Raw genomic sequence first — 16,027 nt, 5'->3', positions numbered from 1 at the left:
CACAACAAACTTAAGTACAAAATCGATCCCAAAACATAGTACACCGAGAAGATACGAATCTCTTTGCATGATCTCACGCGATCACCACGAAGATCGAGTACATACGTCAACTTCATGTTTATTTTAAGATCCAACCACAACCTGTAGAACTGCTTGTCTCACGTGTGTTCCTGATTGGGGCACGCGCAACTCATCCACGTTTCCTCTGTGTAAGCGAACGGGCGAGTAGAACTCGACCGACTCCCGAACGCTCTGCCATGACGAATCTAACGCAGTAATAAAATCGCTGAACAAGAGAGATGATTTGTCTCTGCGCCTTTACTGACTTATGACTTTAATGATGACAGCTTAACAACAGCTACGTCCATCACTGCCATCACTGGTGCCGCAATGCCAGTTTGCAACCAGAAATCTGACCTTTCGGTGAGGATGCACTACTAGCATTCGCAGAACTATGTCACTGACAGTTGTATTAACCGCACTTGTGTTCTCACAGCTCCCACTGGATGGTGAAAGCGTGCGCACCTGCGAAGTGAATGCTGGAAAAATCGTTCATCGGTTCTATCCGTTGCGGCACTGCCAACGTTCGAATCGAACCGTAATCGGGCTTAGCAATGTGGAATCTGTACGCGAATGCGCTGAATTTGCACGCTACAAACAAGGCCTGGCGTTCAACTATGCTGAGGCGGGACGAAACACCAGCAACCTGTTCGATGTTGTGAAGGAACGTGAGCGTAATAAAACCAACCCCACTCCATGGAAACCAAAGTCGCCTGCTGTGTCAACATCGTTGGAGTTCGAGGATTTTTACAACTGCCATGTGCTGGATTGTCCAGAGTATCGCAATCTTTCAACGATTGTCAACGACACACGGTTCGACTATTACACGCTCTATGCACGGCATTTGCGTAAGTGGATTCTGCAACGAGCAACGACGCATACATCTCAACGATTTTTCCTCCTATCGCAGCGACTATGAACTCCACTTGCATTCCATCGATTGGGATGTTTCTGTTCGAAGACACAAAGTTGAACTTTTCAAAAGCCTACAATTCTTGTCGCACTTTCGGGGGTAGTCTGGCGCATATAGCGAGCGATAGTAGAACATTTCACTTGGCAAGATATATCTCAAACGAACCACTTCTGAATGAAACAACGACCAATGCTTCGACCATCTCTCCTGGTGCGATGGATCAGTTATACTACGTCGGTCTGAACGAAACAGAGAAGAATCGGTTTTTCACTTCAGCTGAGGAGCGTTTGGATTGCTTCACCTTTCGAGCATGGGCTCCAGGACATCCGGAGTGTGTATTGGAAATAGTAAAAAAAGAATCATGCCCTTTCAATGCTAAATTCCTTTATTTCCTATTTTGCAGCCGAAATCGTCATCCTCCTAGCTGCGTTGCATTAACGGACGAAGGCTCCTGGAAAGTGTTTAACTGCAACCGTACTTTACGTTACATTTGTGAACTGCATACTTCTGGTCCGGCTTTGTACGAGCCAAAGCTTAAGCGAAACTGTTCCGTAAAGCGACCAAACAACAGAATTGCTCCTTCACGACGGCACACGGCAACGTAATGGAAAAACGCACAAAAAGGGATTGAGCTTGATAATTTCGTTATTTAATCTTATTTATTAGAACAATCTCTCCCGTGATTAGGCGCTTAGACAAAACGACAAAACTTTAAAACGCTATCTTTGGCTTGAGCTACATCTTGTACAACAGGGACAGTTGGCAAAGTTTAAATGACGATCAAAACGGCAAACATCTTTTGATAGATTATGCTACGCTAAATAAATCCTACACCGGCTTTAGTTTCACAAAATTGCTTGGATTTAACACAAACGTTCATTGCCGCTAGCATCTTACAGCTATTATTGAACTTGATAAGCGTATTTGTTTGTTATTTTTTGCCTTTTGTGATTCCTTCGGTTTGGCGGGATCACTCCGTGTTGTGTAGCACCCGGTGCGGCAAGTGTTCTTGCAAAATGCGGTCGTCTCAGATCCTGGAGGCATCCAAGAATCTCACTCCATCTTCGACCGCTGCACGTGTAGATGATTGTGCATTGATGCTGGATTGCATGCGCTGATAAAGCTAACGAACAGTATCTCTTAGCAGATTTACTTTTTGCCCTTTTTCACCATCAGCTCGTCGATGGCTTTCTCGACATCAGCGAAGATTTCCTCCGGAGCACGCTCAGCGTTAATCTGTTGGCAAACGACAACGGATATTAATATGCAACGACCAACGTGTCGTAATACTTACCCTCTTCAACTGGGTCGGGTATTGCACCAGAATCTTTTCCGTATTTTCCCGGAAGGTGGCAATGCGCGTCTTCAGAGTCTCCTCGTTATCGTCCGCACGAACCGTAGCGGATTCGGAAGCCCGTTTCATGATGCGAGCCACCAACGTTTCCTAGAAAAGCAAGCATCCTTTGTGTAGACAACGCAAGTTCTTTTATATCGTGGAAAACATTGCAGGGATTCTTTTTCGCCATCGTGGTATAAAAAAACTGCCAATGTATAACCACGACTACCAATCATTTTCCACCTTTTGGCAACCCTGAACCCATATGCTAGCTTTTCAATAATCGACACTAAGCTGTCACGGCGTTAATTGCAATGTTTAGAGTCTGAACTATCGATCGAACCCAAAAGACCTTGGTTGCAAGGCAGTTGCATTGGCAGAAATTGCATGTGCTGGCACGGGTTCGCTTCACTGCATGCACGAAAGGAACTCCTAGCCTAGTTATTGCGCGCATTCTGTTCCGTACACATCGTGAGAAACCGTTTGAAATTTACCCTAAATCATGACTAATTGGGGTGGTATGAAGATAGGACCGAAGCAGTGAGTATACTCGTTCAACCATCTGTTCATGAAGATATTTCTAATCAGACCCATTCCCCCAAAGACCTCAGTCAAACAACAAGCAAGCTCCGGTGCGTTTTTCCGACACCTTGACAGCCGCGCTTGCGAATCGCAAAAATAAGTACAAAGATGTTTCGAAAGACCTCAACAGCCTTATTAGTCGCGAAGAACTGGAAGAGGAGATCTACGTGCCCAATTATAGCATCCGCAAGATCAAAGCAATAATCGCCCGTGTTGTTAAGCAGCAGTTTGTCCTCCGAAACGAAGACGGTGATCTGCTGACGTGGGTGTACAATCCTGATAAAAATCTTGAAATGAGCCAAAACATCGCAAAGGCGGTGAAAGATCGGTTGCGTAACCTGAATCTGCCCCGTTATCGTGTCGTGTGCTTCTGCTCAATTGTGGAAAAGCAGCTGCAGGGTCTGCACTATAAAATGAAGTACATTGTTGATCCGTACATGGACGACTACGTGCAGTACGTGTATGATGGGGCGATTTTTTGGATCATAACAACCGCTTTTCTGATACACAAAGATTAAAAAACCCTCCCATCAACGAGACTGCCTGTTTAAAACTAGTGAAAAGGATATATCTGCATTTAGAATACTTACGTTCGAGCACTCAAAGTATAGCACGATGTCAACTGGGGCGATAAACTTCTCGAATTCCGGTCCTTGAGCAGGCTCACGAGGGTAGCTGAATTTGTGCGTAGAAACCAACCCGATTAGCATCCTGTAGTGCAGCACATTACTAGCAGTGATATCTGGACCACTCACCCATCAATCAGGTATCCAACGGTGCCGTTCAACGCCTTAACCATGGCAGCCTCCAACAGTTTCAACACGCTCTCGTTTGGCACAAGAATTCCCTGCTTCATCATCTCCTGCAGTTCCTTGCCCTTCTCCGAACCGGACGCAACCTCATCGCGTAGCAGATCGCCGGTGCTGAAGTGCGAGAAGTTGTACTTGGCCACGATCTTCTCACACTGGGTACCCTTACCACAGCCGGGTCCACCGAGGACCCAGATGATCGGAACGTTAGCGTCGCGCATCTACAAAGGGATAACAAAAACCGTCATCTCAACATTAACCCGCATCGTAAATGCTCCTGATGCCGTCTGTTAGACACGGTGGTGTTGAAGTGAGTGGAAAATTAGCATAAAAACACATTACGGAGGGGCATGAAGCGCATCCTGAATCGCGATGGCGAACGAATCGTCGCCCTTCATTGGCTGATGCCGTGCTAGCTGCTAGGTCATTGTTAAAAAGGCAGAAAAGCGTCTTCAAGCTCGGGAATAGCACAGGGCCTTTCGGGGAAGCTGTAGACGGTCCGGCAACTCGAAGCAACTTACATGGCCAATCGGGATGCCACTAGCGTTTGGCGTCTGCACCGCCGGTGAGCTGCTGCCGGAGGACGGCGCGGACGTTGTTGCCTTTTCCTTTGCTTTGGATTCATGCTCCAGCGCCATCTGGTGGCACATGAACAACTGAACCACGTGTAGGTAGGCAAGGAAAGATCGATCCGCAATGGAAAGCACAAACCAATAAAGGGATACAATGAAAACACGTTGATGGTCGACAGTGGTTGCCTCCCGACATAATTGGGGTTTCAGTTAAGCGTTTCAGCATCGACAAACTTTCAAAAATCAATCCAAATCTCTCAGCCCTGTAATTACTAGTATTTTTATTCCAACCGTGGAGGTCCGAACAGATGTCTACTTTTAAATTGGGGGTCAAATTTGTCCGTGTGACACTGTAACTCGAACCGGTACACTTTCAACAGGCTATTTCATGGACGATTAAGGATAATCTACATTTTTCAACAACCGGTACCACGAAAATAGAACACTCATATTATGTCCTCCGCGATAAATGATTCCCTCCGACGCATCGCTCAATCCTGCTATATTTACATCGATAAAAAATAAAGGTCTTGACGTGGTGTTTGCGTCGAAACTGTTGTGTCAGTGATAACGAATACCCTACATTAAAATTTCACTTTTCATTGCTACTGCCGGTGAGCACGCTTCGTGGCCGAGGAACAGGAAAAATCGAAGAAAAAATAGCCGTACCGTTTTCTTGCCAGAACCCAAGGAAAGGCAGGAAGGGTGAGAAAAACACAAATTAGAAAAAAAATAAAACATGTACAGTATCTGTGCTACGGGAGGTCAAAATTTCATGCCTTGAAATTGGTCGACTTATTTTTAGCCCGACGAGACTGTTGAGCGCGCCATTCGTGCCGTTCGTTCATTCGAACGAACGAACCAACCGTTCTGGCGACCATCAAACCAGATCCTGGCGTTGATGCGCTCAACCTAAATGACACCGACTGATTCAAGCAGGTTCAAGGGCCATATCCTAGATTGGGCCAAGTTTGAAGGTAAAACAAGCTAATGATTCTCCCGACCAGGTGGTGCTGAAACGCGTTACGCAACAAGGTTTGCTTAAGCTTGAGGTTGCTCATCACTACAAATATCGATCGAACAGGAATAAAATTGTCGGATACTCTTACGTTTATCCACCACTATCGGCTGACGACACACGTAATTAAAATATATTCCATCCTCGCACAGTATGAACGCACAATCGGGGATGAGGAACAAAATGCAATAGGGTACTGATGGATAGAAACCAAAATCCAGAACGAAAAAACCTTTAGCCACACCGAACACCGCAACTCACCATTATAACGAACTTTGCGAGGCTGGCCTGCTGCACGAAATCCACAAGTAATACTGACTCAAGCTCGGTTGCGAGCTTCTAAGCGGGGTCCGAGAAATGCGAAAACTCGCGGTTCGCTATTCTGCCGCCCGTGAGAACCGACCGGTGGGCCGCGCAATTTCCTCGCGTTCCACGTGTGTGCTCGCGGATGTATGCGTGCCAAAACGCGCTGTTTAGCTGGCAACCATAGAGGAAAACTCGCGGATAGGGTGAGTTAGGTGGAGACGTTTGATCGTTCGTTCGTGCGCCACCGTTGTTTATGGCGTACGGCGGACTGGGGGAGGTGGTTTTGTTTTATTTATATAATCAACCACTCTCGCCCAACCGAAGCGATATGAGCTCGCTCCCCCACGATCAGTAGATGCTGTTATGCGTAAGTACGGGAGCGAATGCGTGCGAAGCTAGCTGTAGTGGCGTTAATTTGGTCAAGTGCACTTCAACGGTCAGTTCCGTGATGATCGGCCTGGATGATCTGCGAGCGTCGGTTGGAAATGGGATGCTGAAATGAGATGCAATTGAGTATAATACATTGGACAACCTTGGCCTTGATAACGATAACTTGAATGGACTCTCGACCGAACCGTAGTAGGTTTTCGCTGACAAGGGGAACCTTATGGTATACGTTATCAATGCTTTTCATTAAAAAGTGTGAGCAGCATAATACGAAGTCAACTTAAATCTGTTCTAATTCTTCTGAAAGCGGTAGAACTTTTTCCTCGATTTGAAGGCAACTTTCTCCCATCAAACTGATGCAAAAGGCCACCCATTAATCATTGATTGTCAAGGACAACATACAACTTCCTGATGTTGACGCACGTCGTTAGCATTTAAAACATTTATGTAATAAAAACCACATACATTCATTATCACGTGACACAAAATGGAAGAAAAGAACTATTGACCAAACAATCGCTTACAACTTGTCTGATATATTTATTCACCCTCAACGATTGTCACTTGCCAGCAGCATCAGCAGACATAAGGACAAACCTGTTCCCATACCTGTGAACCGCAAATGAATTCGAACGATTATTAAAGTACACTTTTACTAGTACGATGTTCCTCGCAGCTGCATGTTCACTGAGGACATTTATTTTCTCGACTGTAATCAGTTTGTTTACATCAGTGAGCTGCATTACTGATGGAAGGGAATGCTATTCTCTCAACGGCGACGTCTCTTTCTCATTCTCGGGATACTTGCATTGTCATGTTCTAGTGATCGATGAGAGAGCAGCGTTAAGGAGTGAGCAAAGTCTCCACTGAACGCTGAAACAAGCGGAAAATACTAGAATCTACAAACAGGAGAGCGTGAAAATCCTGCTCCATTTCCGCACAGTACTATTGTGGAGAGTGCGCAATGGCAACCAAGGATGAAGTGATTCGATGCCTTCGTTCGATGCCTTGTTTACAAAACAATACAGCAAATCAGTCCCTCGAGGAAGCAACGTTGTACTATGGTGCTACTATGCTTATACGCTGAAGCGATACACTGAGAATAAGTAAGGCGAAGACTCAGCTTTATATTAGATTCTAACGAAAAAGCTAGAAGGTTTTTTATTTCATACTTTGAGAGTATCATAAACAAATGCTATTCTCCGGTTCAAATATTCAAATGTTTATGGATGTTTAAAAAAATGATAATGTACTTGTTGTGTTATACAATTCTAATAAAATGTGAGGCCTCTGCATCAAGTTACGGCTCGAATTTGAATGTCTCGTCTTTTCTCTGGTTTACTATAAACGGGTAATTTGTAGTTTTTCTTCTTTCCTCACTAAACAACTGCGCTACCCGCACAACTTTCGAGCTGAGAGGAAATATTTGTCGCACTAACGTTAATTCATGGCTTTACTATTCCCATACTCATATTGCGTTTCGCCTCGAGTTGAATTTGGTTCGATTTGGTTTTGACATTTTTGGCACTATGCCAAGATAGGAAACCGACACTAAGATCTTCTCGATCCCTACCAATTTCCACATTAAAGCTGTTAGATTCCGTTCAACGCTCGTCCTATGGAGCATATCCCTACAGGATGCGATCCCCCAAACGCTTTATAAGCTACACCTCTACAAATGCCTTCGATCCCTTTTCGATTGAGCCGATCTTTTGTACTTATTGCTAACGCTACCAGGCACCTTCCCACGAGGCCGACCTATTCTACTTCTAAATGTGCGAATCTATCGGATAGCTATCCGCTTCCTCGAGCATGTTGCGGAAGTTTGGCCGACCGTTCGGGATGTAGCCGTTCTTTGCCGGTCCTGCCTTGCCGCTGCCTGGCAAATGTCCATTCGCAAGACTGACGTGATGGCTGATCGTGGGAACAGCTCCGGGCATATCCGTGTCCAGATCGTGCACGATCGCATCCATGCTGGACTGCTGCTGGTTCCGTTGCAGTACGTGCTTGAAGGTTCCTATCTGCACCGGTGGAATGTCGTCCTTGCCGGGGTCGTTCGTGGCCACATCAGAGTTCAACACTCGCTCCATATTAACGCGAACGATCCGCTCGAACTCACGCTGCACGGACGGACTATCCGTGTCACCGTCAACCTTGAACCGGGGAAGAGCAGAAGTACGCGTGAGGTTAAACCCTGGGGTGAAGGCTGGCTAATTGTGGAGTTGTGCGGAGGCGTGGTGAATAATACAAACACCCCGAAAGGCCTCGGCATCGGCGGGAAGGACGAAACCCCGAACTCGACTGACATAGTTCGGGCGATTAATAATGCACGAGTGATATTAAGCTATCGCCGGTGGTAATGGGAGGAGTCCCAAGCGCTGCACCTCCGCACCGGAAGTCGAGGACGTTCTAGGACAATCAGGTGACGCACCACTAGAGTACTTACGATGGTGAGCCGACCTGCGGAATCCATCTCTTTCAGCATGGGTAGCGTTAGCTCCCGGAACAACTCCAACCGGCGCCGGAATGACGACACGGTGTCATCCAGACGGCCACGACCCAGCTGTAGCTTCGAGCAGTCCAGCAGAATTATGGGGGGCTTTTGATTGTACTGTGAATGCACCGAGCGAGAGGCAGAGAGAGAGATACATTGGTTATGGAAAAATGCTCCACTCGCGCTGACTCACCTTCCTTTCGAAATCGGCGACCTGGTCCATATCCCGTGGGTATCCATCGATGATGACACCTCGTTTATCGGTTAACTGAGCCAACTGACTCTGGATCAACGCATCGAGTGATTTCTTCGGTACCATCTCGCCCGCAGTTATTGCCTCCTTCACGGCGTAATTGTCTGAGCCCACTCGAGGACCTGACTCAGCTACAGCGCGCAGAGATCTCCCAACACTACTCCAGTCGATAAAAAAAAAACAAACAGATAGAGTTGATGTCCTATCTACAGTGGGAGTCACACAACAACAAAACGTTACCTGAAATGACCCCAGCCGGCATTGAGACCGACGGCCTTCATGCACAGTGTGGCTTTATTGCTGCCAGGACCTCCGATCACCCAAATGATGGGTGGTGGAGCCGCACCACGGTGGCGCAGACGTTCGGCCGATACCTCGCGGTATCCACCTACGGTGGCCGTCTCGCTGGTCTCGTTGTGCCGTGCCGTTTGGTGTAAGCTGGAGCGTGACTGTTGCCGCTGTAGCAACCCGTGCGACGTAGGACGTGCCATCTGATCAGCTGCAACCATCGGCCGAACACCGTTTGCTGGGGGCGGAGGCGTGCGAGTATGGTTTAATTCTACTTGATGTGCGGGAGCTGCAATGACCTTAGTTTGACTAGGTGCCGTGTCTACACTAACTATACTGCCGGGTATGTCATCTACGCCCCTGCCCATACCTGCGACTCCGTTCAACAGTGCTTCCTGATTTTCTTGCGCACCGAGTATGTCGAGGATAGCGGTGCGAAAGTCTTTGTACACCTCCGACGGCGATCGCTCGCCGTTGATCTGAAACGTTCGATCAGGGATCGGTTAGGCATGGAACGGATTAGAGGAAAAACTTCCCACCGGTCGCTGCTTACCGCGATCAGCATGTCGCTCTGGTCGAAGTAGTCCGCCACGGGCATCACGTGTTTGAAGAAGTTGTCCAGCTCCATCTTGGCCAACGAGAGCACCACGTGTCCCAGCTTGGCACCATAATCGATTTGCTTTTGTAGTATGGCCTGCCGCCAGGATATGAGTATCACACCGTTGATTACCTGTATCTGAAACAGGAGCCGCACCAAATAAACGTTCCCTGTGAGGCTCAAGCTTGTGTGTGTGTGTGTGTGAGAGAGAGTTTTTTTTTCATAAACCGTTTAATCAAGGGCTACTTGTGTGGCCAAGTCCTAAAGCAATTGAATGGCTATTCATAGGCCTTGAAATTATTTCCAGCGCTATTTCCCCACTACCCACGGTGAGGAACTTTAATGACTTGGGTAAACATGCTGTCAGCGCTTTTCCCATTCGATCAAATCGACAGATAAAGTTTGCAGGTTCCTTGGGCCTCTCGGTGGTAGCAACGACATATCGACAGAAGTCGATGAGAGGCTACGATCGATTTAAACCCCCTCAGCCAAAAGGTCTCTAATGATTCCGGTGATTCATCTTACCTTTTCGGAGTACTCGACGACGTCCCGCATCGATCGTGGATATCCGGAGACAAGATAGGTTTTGGCAGCTGGTGACATTTTCATTTCCAGCATCAGAACCTCGGTGACCGTTCGCGAGGAAAGCTGGGAGAAGTCTTGCATATCTGTGGGAAGTAGACGAAGAGAAAGCTGAGTTGTTAGACTTCCTAACTATCGGAACCGGCAGATACCGGAAAAAGACCTTGAAAGGACTCCCGGCACAGACCAGTGCGAGCGGATATGGTAATGTGCCGTATCGGTTAAATGATTGTGTTATGTGCGCTATTTGACCTTAATCAATATTTGATTAATTTATCAACCGTTGTTTTCCTCGTCGCTTGCCATTGTTCCCCCTGTGGTCTCCTTTTGGCCACGAAACAAGGCACAATCGGAAGCAAATCAAGGGCTATCGGAAATCGATCGGAAAAATGCTCCATGGTCAGCAGATACCGTGATACCTTCTTCGCCGGGCATTCCGTACGAAAGAGAGCCAAGACATCCATGAAAAGTTCATGCCGCAATTATCTCCCTCCGTTGAGGACACAACCGCACCCTGGTGCGGTGCAGGACGATTACTGAGGGAAAGTTTTCCTCGTCCACGTGGTCGAAGAGACGTTTTGCGGTCGTAAATCACCCGTACGAGCAGTCCCGGTGTCTCTGCCGGATGTCATCGAGTACTAATTACGGATTTATTGATTTTTATTTGCCCAGCGCTCTAGACGCTATGAACCCTACAAATTCCGGACATTAGATTATCATCACCGGTGGATTTGGTTGATTCAAAGCCCAATAATAACCGATTGGAAGGCTTGTGCTATTTGAGATATGTGATCGCGATGGGATACGAGATGGGATCGTAAGACACTGTTTGCGGGACTTTAATGGTTTTAAAGGTTCACTTACCGTTCCCTATGGCGTATTGCTGGAGCAGATCCATCATGTTGATGTGCGTAACACCGCGGCGCTCCTGCATCAGAGTATCGCAGTGCGTTACTTTACCACTACCGGGGCCACCTGTCGAAGTAGGAAATCAGGGAACGAACGGGCATTAACCACGATCACGTTACTGAACGATCGAGCGAATCCGTACCGAGCACGAATATGACGGGCACTTTCGGAGGGTCGAATTTCACCTTGCCGGTGTTCTGCATTCCTGCTATAGCACTCCTTGGGGTGCGTACCACGGCGGAACGCGAGCTCGGCCCACCGCCTTTCCAGTCTGGGTCCTCTATGTCGGACGCAGTGTTGTTTTTGTCTTAGTAATAGAATGGAAGCAAACAAATAGCTCCAAGTCAGTTTTTGATGTTTGTGCTTTTCTAATGACCCTAGATCCTGATTTAAAACGTTCTTATAGGAGTGTGTATCAAAGTGAAAATAGATGCCCCGTGATGCAGACAGGACAATACTCCAAAAGCTTCAGATTGCTTACCTGTATCTAGGCAAATACCCATTATCCATTCGAGTTATTTGTTGTATGAGAAAGGCTTTACAAAATCAATTAGATGAGGTTGTACCAACGCTCGCACCGATGGAGGTGATCTACTTATTATCAGGCTTCCTAGTGAAACACTACACTATTAGAAATGATTGTTCCAACATGCTCCATGCTAAAAGTTTTCTTCCACTCTAAGGTCACTAGTCAATCGAAATGTTGATCATATTTACGCTCGGTTTTGTTTATTTGTTAGTATGCCCTTCTTTTCTCCTAATTTTCCGTATCATGTTAACATACTATCAACAAGCAGACGAGACCTGCTCCGTGTCGTTTGGTTTTTCTCCGCATTTACAGGAAAAACCGTCATCACGGAACCCAGACTTAATTGCTGTTTGTCTATACCGATGGTTCAAAACATACGCGTGAATCGTCCTGCGCCTCCATTGGCGACATGACGGTTACAAACGCAGCCAGAAAATTTCCTACCTTTCTCTCTCTCTTTCTTTATCTCTCTCTCTCTCTCTCTCACTCACTCTCTTTCTCTTTATCTCTTTATCATACACCACGCCAGGAGTAAACACAATTATAACTCGATGAAAGTGACATTATTCTGTCAAAACAAATCATCAAAGCTGATTGAGCTCGTGTGGCCACGTTATAGTCCCCACGAGTGTTGTTCCGTCAAGGGTGACGAGAAGGACATGCGGAAAACTCGGTAGAAAACACGAATAAATTTTACACTCAACGGAGAATGCTGTTCGCAATTGAACTTTCAAATCCAAATGGAGGAAGACAAACGGGGACAGTAATAAAAGTAAAAGTGCAAGCGGATCTGAACAATTGCGTCGGAATCAGGACAAAATGTACGATGGTTGTAATGTACGTCTACTGCTACCAACGGACATGTGAATGTCGGTTGATGGTGCATGAGTAGGACTCACGCTCATAACGCGTGTTGGCAAAGCAAACGCCATGAAAAATTAACCATGTTTTGGCTTTTGGAATGTCGGACAACCAGCGTGGGGCAGGATTACTGCACCGGCTCATCATTTTATCCTCCAGTAGATCGTTTGCCAAAGGTTCGTGTGAGTGTGCCCCGAGATATGGTGTGATTGAGGGCAGCAAAATACCAGCAGGCACGAATTTTCTTTGACCACCTTTACCCATCGGTTCTGAGCATATTAATCGAAAATGAAGCTAAAACAAAACGAACCATCGATGAAACATTGATGAAATCGTATTGGCTGCCATTGCTAGGAACGACACTGGTCCAACCATGTCGATAGAGTGGCGATAAAAATGTAATATTTTCCAGAAAAATCCAATGGTAACATTCGGTAGAATTCGGTACGAACAAACAAAAGTAGTTTCACTTTGATGTATTATAAAGCATTCGTTCATTAGCTCCAACAAGTTATCTAAGAAATGACTATATGATCTTGAACATGATCGCAACAACTATTTCAGTGGAGTTTAGATTATTTGAATCACGGCTCGTTGTACGTTGAAGAACTTGCTTCAGACGTTTACACACAATTATCTCACAAACAGGTTTTCCCCGGAAAACTGTGCACCATTCAGCTGTACCAACATCAAACATCCTCTTTCTTACACACATGCACATGACTGGCTTAATAACCATTCACCTCGCCGTAAATTGCTCCTATGGTGGTGAAAAATCGATAAGTTTCATTCAAATTGTCATTCCCGTGGAAGTTGCGGGATGTTGGCGGGAAGGAGATCGTCTCATAGTGCGGAAGCGCACGCATACGCCTTCCAACGCTTAGTCATAGCATCATGCCGTCACTAATTGTTTGTCGCTAGTCCTCTTCCATTATGTCCTAGCGGGTTTCGCTTGATCGAAAGCTGATGTCCTGTCATGGCATCACGTAATGGGTAACTGTACCCAAACAAACACTAACAGAACTTGCATAGTTTCACGAAAGATCACAAATGGCGACTAATAGTACTTCTTTCCCACGCTAGAATTCAGAATATGGCAGACTAACAACTTCTAGCGGATATTTCGGTGCTCGCGAAACAATAGCACCTAACGTCTGTACAACAATACGACACGCGAACTCGTAACGCCGATCGCACCACGTGCGCACCGCTGGAAATGACGACTCTCACTGTTTGATGATGGCGATTGCGATTGCTTTTTACCGCCAGAACTTGCAGCTGAATAATTGATCGTCACGTTCGGCGTACGAGGACGAACAGAACTCGCGTGAACGGTATCAGCGTGATACTGACCCGCGTATGGTACACCTGGTGGTTTGTGTGTGAACCGCTCACAAGAACCCCTGCCAAGGACTCCGTTCTGAACTCTATTAGTATCGTATCCTTTCACCTTCGACGGGACCCGTCGACTCACTCACCCATGAGCGCGCTTGTGGTTGTAAGGTGATGGTCAACGTCGAGACTCAACAAAGTCCAACGCCAGCTTTTAAGTACAACCATACTTACGGTTTCGATGCAATTGCCTGCCGGTGGTGTCGCGGTGTATTGCCGAGGAATTTTTGCATTTCAGCAGGCTATTGTGATCTTTTATATGGCCTTGCGATGCGCAACACCGCTCTCTTCAACAAACAACGGGGGGCAGTTTCAAGTGCAAGTGCACATATTTTATAAACTATTTGATTAGGGTTAATAATGCATCAAAATTAGCTTTCGTGTTTGATCATCGGGAAAACGTCTTCAATAGAAAGCAAGACGAGAAAAATCGCAATTGCTGCGGTTGATGGAAAATTTTTGTGTACATAGAAAATGCAATTAATAATTTGGTACATTGCCTGGAACCGCTCCAGATGCTTCAAATGATCCCCACCCCTTCATCATTTCGCGCGCCGTCTGAGCCAGCTTGGATCGATTGGCTCTAATGACAATTTTCAACACCCTATCGTCCGGCTGGCATACGAAATTGATAGCGACATACGATCGGTTGGGATTGGGCAGCAAAAGGGTGGCGAGACGGGAAGCCTACCGATGGGAATATGTGTTATCTGTCACCGGTATGAACACCTTGCTGTTCCGCCTTCTCGGGAACACGTGAACTGGTTCGTATCGTCCGTGACAGGACACTTTTTCGTAGAAACAACCGGCCCGTCCAGTCAACTGGTGTGAGTATTCTCCGACCTAATTACGGCAACTCATCGTTTAAACAGCCAATTTCGTTCCGGTTACGATTTGGTTTGGATAAGCGTTCGTATCTCTCACCTACGTTTGATAGAAGATAAACACTATCATTTGGATCCTCTAATAACGAGTACAGCAGAACCTCAAGGATGATCCACCTGTTTAAAATTGAGCACTTTAAACAGGGATTTCTAATTGTAGCATTGACCTCACTTAAGAAATTCCACCTAAACGTCTGGGACGTTTCCATGATTAATTTAATTATTTAAATAAGACTTTCGTTGGACAACGATGTACCTAAAATTTGCTACCGTAGTTAAATAAACTAACCTTAAGTAATAAAATTACTACTAAACTACTTAAATCCATAACGTTCAATCATATTAACAACATTATATTGTTTTTATTATAACTCTTTCACATCATGTCCTTTTATTACCTGCTCATGAAATAACTGAGGGCAGTCTTAAAAACAGCAATTTTTTTCTTATGGAAGGCATTAACATGTCCATTATTCATGTCAAATAGCACCGAGTCCAGCTTTTCAAGGACTATAACATGTGCTGCTCTTCCCGTGGTGAATAATTCAATTCAAAACTTCTTGCATCCGACATAGTCGGAAAAGTAAAGAAAAAGGCATCTAACACAAACTGTGTCGCTGCTGTAAGACGCTCTGGTTGTCTCACTAATATTATTTATTTGTGCCAACTGAGCATACCAAGCAGATTAAGTTATGGAAACCAAACCGTATGTAAATGTTTGCTCTTAGGATTCGAGCTATGATCGAAGACATTGATAATTGACTGAATGAAGCATATAAATTAGCAAGGTCAAAATCTCAAGCTTTATAATTATGATACTTTTCAGTGACGTAAGTAGAATAAGACAAATATAATTTCAAACATGTTCGTTCTATTCCTTGACCTACATGTTTTGACTAACCTAATCATTTAATTGTAAGTATCTATGACTATGATAATTGGTAATGAAACAAAAACGAATCAAACTTTTAAACTATTGCAGAAATATATACTAATTTAAACATATAATAAAGCAAGGATTTCTATGACTGTTGAGTAATATGCAAAAGAAAGCCAAAAGCCTCGCTTTCGTTTTTTATTTCATTCAAATCTTACAAGTAAAAGATTATGCCGTACAGAATTTCTGTACTAAAGAATTCTAAGACAACCAACATACAAAGTTTTGCCAAAGGATCGTTTGAAACCATCCTGATACTCTTTGGTAGTGTCTCAACGAGTTCCGCAAAATTTCGACACCTACAGTTTTAACAATAC

The 16,027-nt window shown here is 45.5% G+C and overlaps 4 protein-coding genes across 5 annotated transcripts; 2 read left to right on the top strand and 2 right to left on the bottom strand.

Moving 5' to 3' along the window:
- Positions 1 to 454: 454 nt before the first annotated feature.
- On the top strand, positions 455 to 1,578 carry LOC128727778 (uncharacterized). Its single transcript, XM_053821719.1, has 3 exons — positions 455 to 908; positions 971 to 1,304; positions 1,377 to 1,578. The coding sequence occupies exons 1-3, from the start codon at positions 455 to 457 to the stop codon at positions 1,576 to 1,578; spliced, it is 990 nt and encodes a 329-aa protein (XP_053677694.1).
- A 28-nt stretch (positions 1,579 to 1,606) lies between these two features.
- Positions 1,607 to 5,958, bottom strand: LOC128722888 (adenylate kinase isoenzyme 1). Of its 2 annotated transcripts, XM_053816574.1 has the most exons (6): positions 5,552 to 5,585; positions 4,222 to 4,356; positions 3,647 to 3,921; positions 3,482 to 3,566; positions 2,268 to 2,417; positions 1,607 to 2,209 (listed from the first exon to the last, which is right to left on the bottom strand). In XM_053816574.1, exons 1-6 carry the CDS (start codon positions 5,552 to 5,554, stop codon positions 2,123 to 2,125), a joined length of 735 nt encoding a protein of 244 aa, XP_053672549.1. In that variant the 5' UTR covers positions 5,555 to 5,585; the 3' UTR covers positions 1,607 to 2,122. The 2 variants fall into 2 exon arrangements, with proteins under 2 accessions (XP_053672549.1, XP_053672550.1); XM_053816575.1 differs by lacking the exon at positions 4,222 to 4,356 and having other exon boundaries at positions 5,552 to 5,958.
- Positions 2,812 to 3,409, top strand: LOC128722889 (uncharacterized). Its single transcript, XM_053816576.1, has 2 exons — positions 2,812 to 2,849; positions 2,914 to 3,409. The coding sequence occupies exons 1-2, from the start codon at positions 2,812 to 2,814 to the stop codon at positions 3,407 to 3,409; spliced, it is 534 nt and encodes a 177-aa protein (XP_053672551.1).
- A 1,794-nt stretch (positions 5,959 to 7,752) lies between the features above and the next one.
- On the bottom strand, positions 7,753 to 11,610 carry LOC128726079 (uncharacterized). The gene is made up of 9 exons (XM_053819865.1): positions 11,589 to 11,610; positions 11,250 to 11,414; positions 11,063 to 11,173; positions 10,142 to 10,284; positions 9,572 to 9,754; positions 8,971 to 9,497; positions 8,671 to 8,887; positions 8,430 to 8,594; positions 7,753 to 8,136 (listed from the first exon to the last, which is right to left on the bottom strand). The coding sequence occupies exons 1-9, from the start codon at positions 11,608 to 11,610 to the stop codon at positions 7,753 to 7,755; spliced, it is 1,917 nt and encodes a 638-aa protein (XP_053675840.1).
- Between the last annotated feature and the right edge of the window lie 4,417 nt (positions 11,611 to 16,027).

The sequence above is a fragment of the Anopheles nili genome, chromosome 3 (genome assembly GCF_943737925.1).
Source record: "Anopheles nili chromosome 3, idAnoNiliSN_F5_01, whole genome shotgun sequence".
In the NCBI taxonomy this organism is placed as follows: Eukaryota; Metazoa; Arthropoda; class Insecta; order Diptera; family Culicidae; genus Anopheles; species Anopheles nili.
Note: the sequence above shows the minus strand (reverse complement) of the source record. Positions and strands in the feature narration are given on the sequence as shown.

What these genes read in the sequence shown, in the direction of transcription:
- LOC128727778 (XM_053821719.1), top strand. Translation starts at nt 455, where the DNA reads ATGTCACTGACAGTTGTATTAACCGCACTTGTGTTCTCACAGCTCCCA. An exon ending in GCTCTATGCACGGCATTTGC is followed by an intron (nt 909 to 970) that starts GTAAGTGGATTC and finishes CTCCTATCGCAG; the next exon opens with CGACTATGAACTCCACTTGC. An exon ending in TGGGCTCCAGGACATCCGGA is followed by an intron (nt 1,305 to 1,376) that starts GTGTGTATTGGA and finishes CCTATTTTGCAG; the next exon opens with CCGAAATCGTCATCCTCCTA.
- LOC128722889 (XM_053816576.1), top strand. Translation starts at nt 2,812, where the DNA reads ATGACTAATTGGGGTGGTATGAAGATAGGACCGAAGCA. An exon ending in ATGAAGATAGGACCGAAGCA is followed by an intron (nt 2,850 to 2,913) that starts GTGAGTATACTC and finishes ATTCCCCCAAAG; the next exon opens with ACCTCAGTCAAACAACAAGC.
- LOC128722888 (XM_053816574.1), bottom strand. An exon ending in GTTGGATACCTGATTGATGG is followed by an intron (nt 3,567 to 3,646) that starts GTGAGTGGTCCA and finishes GCACAAATTCAG; the next exon opens with CTACCCTCGTGAGCCTGCTC. An exon ending in ACCCGACCCAGTTGAAGAGG is followed by an intron (nt 2,210 to 2,267) that starts GTAAGTATTACG and finishes GTTTGCCAACAG; the next exon opens with ATTAACGCTGAGCGTGCTCC.
- LOC128726079 (XM_053819865.1), bottom strand. Translation starts at nt 11,610, where the DNA reads ATGGGTATTTGCCTAGATACAG. An exon ending in GCCCGTCATATTCGTGCTCG is followed by an intron (nt 11,174 to 11,249) that starts GTACGGATTCGC and finishes CTACTTCGACAG; the next exon opens with GTGGCCCCGGTAGTGGTAAA. An exon ending in CCGCAGGTCGGCTCACCATC is followed by an intron (nt 8,137 to 8,429) that starts GTAAGTACTCTA and finishes CCCCGGTTCAAG; the next exon opens with GTTGACGGTGACACGGATAG.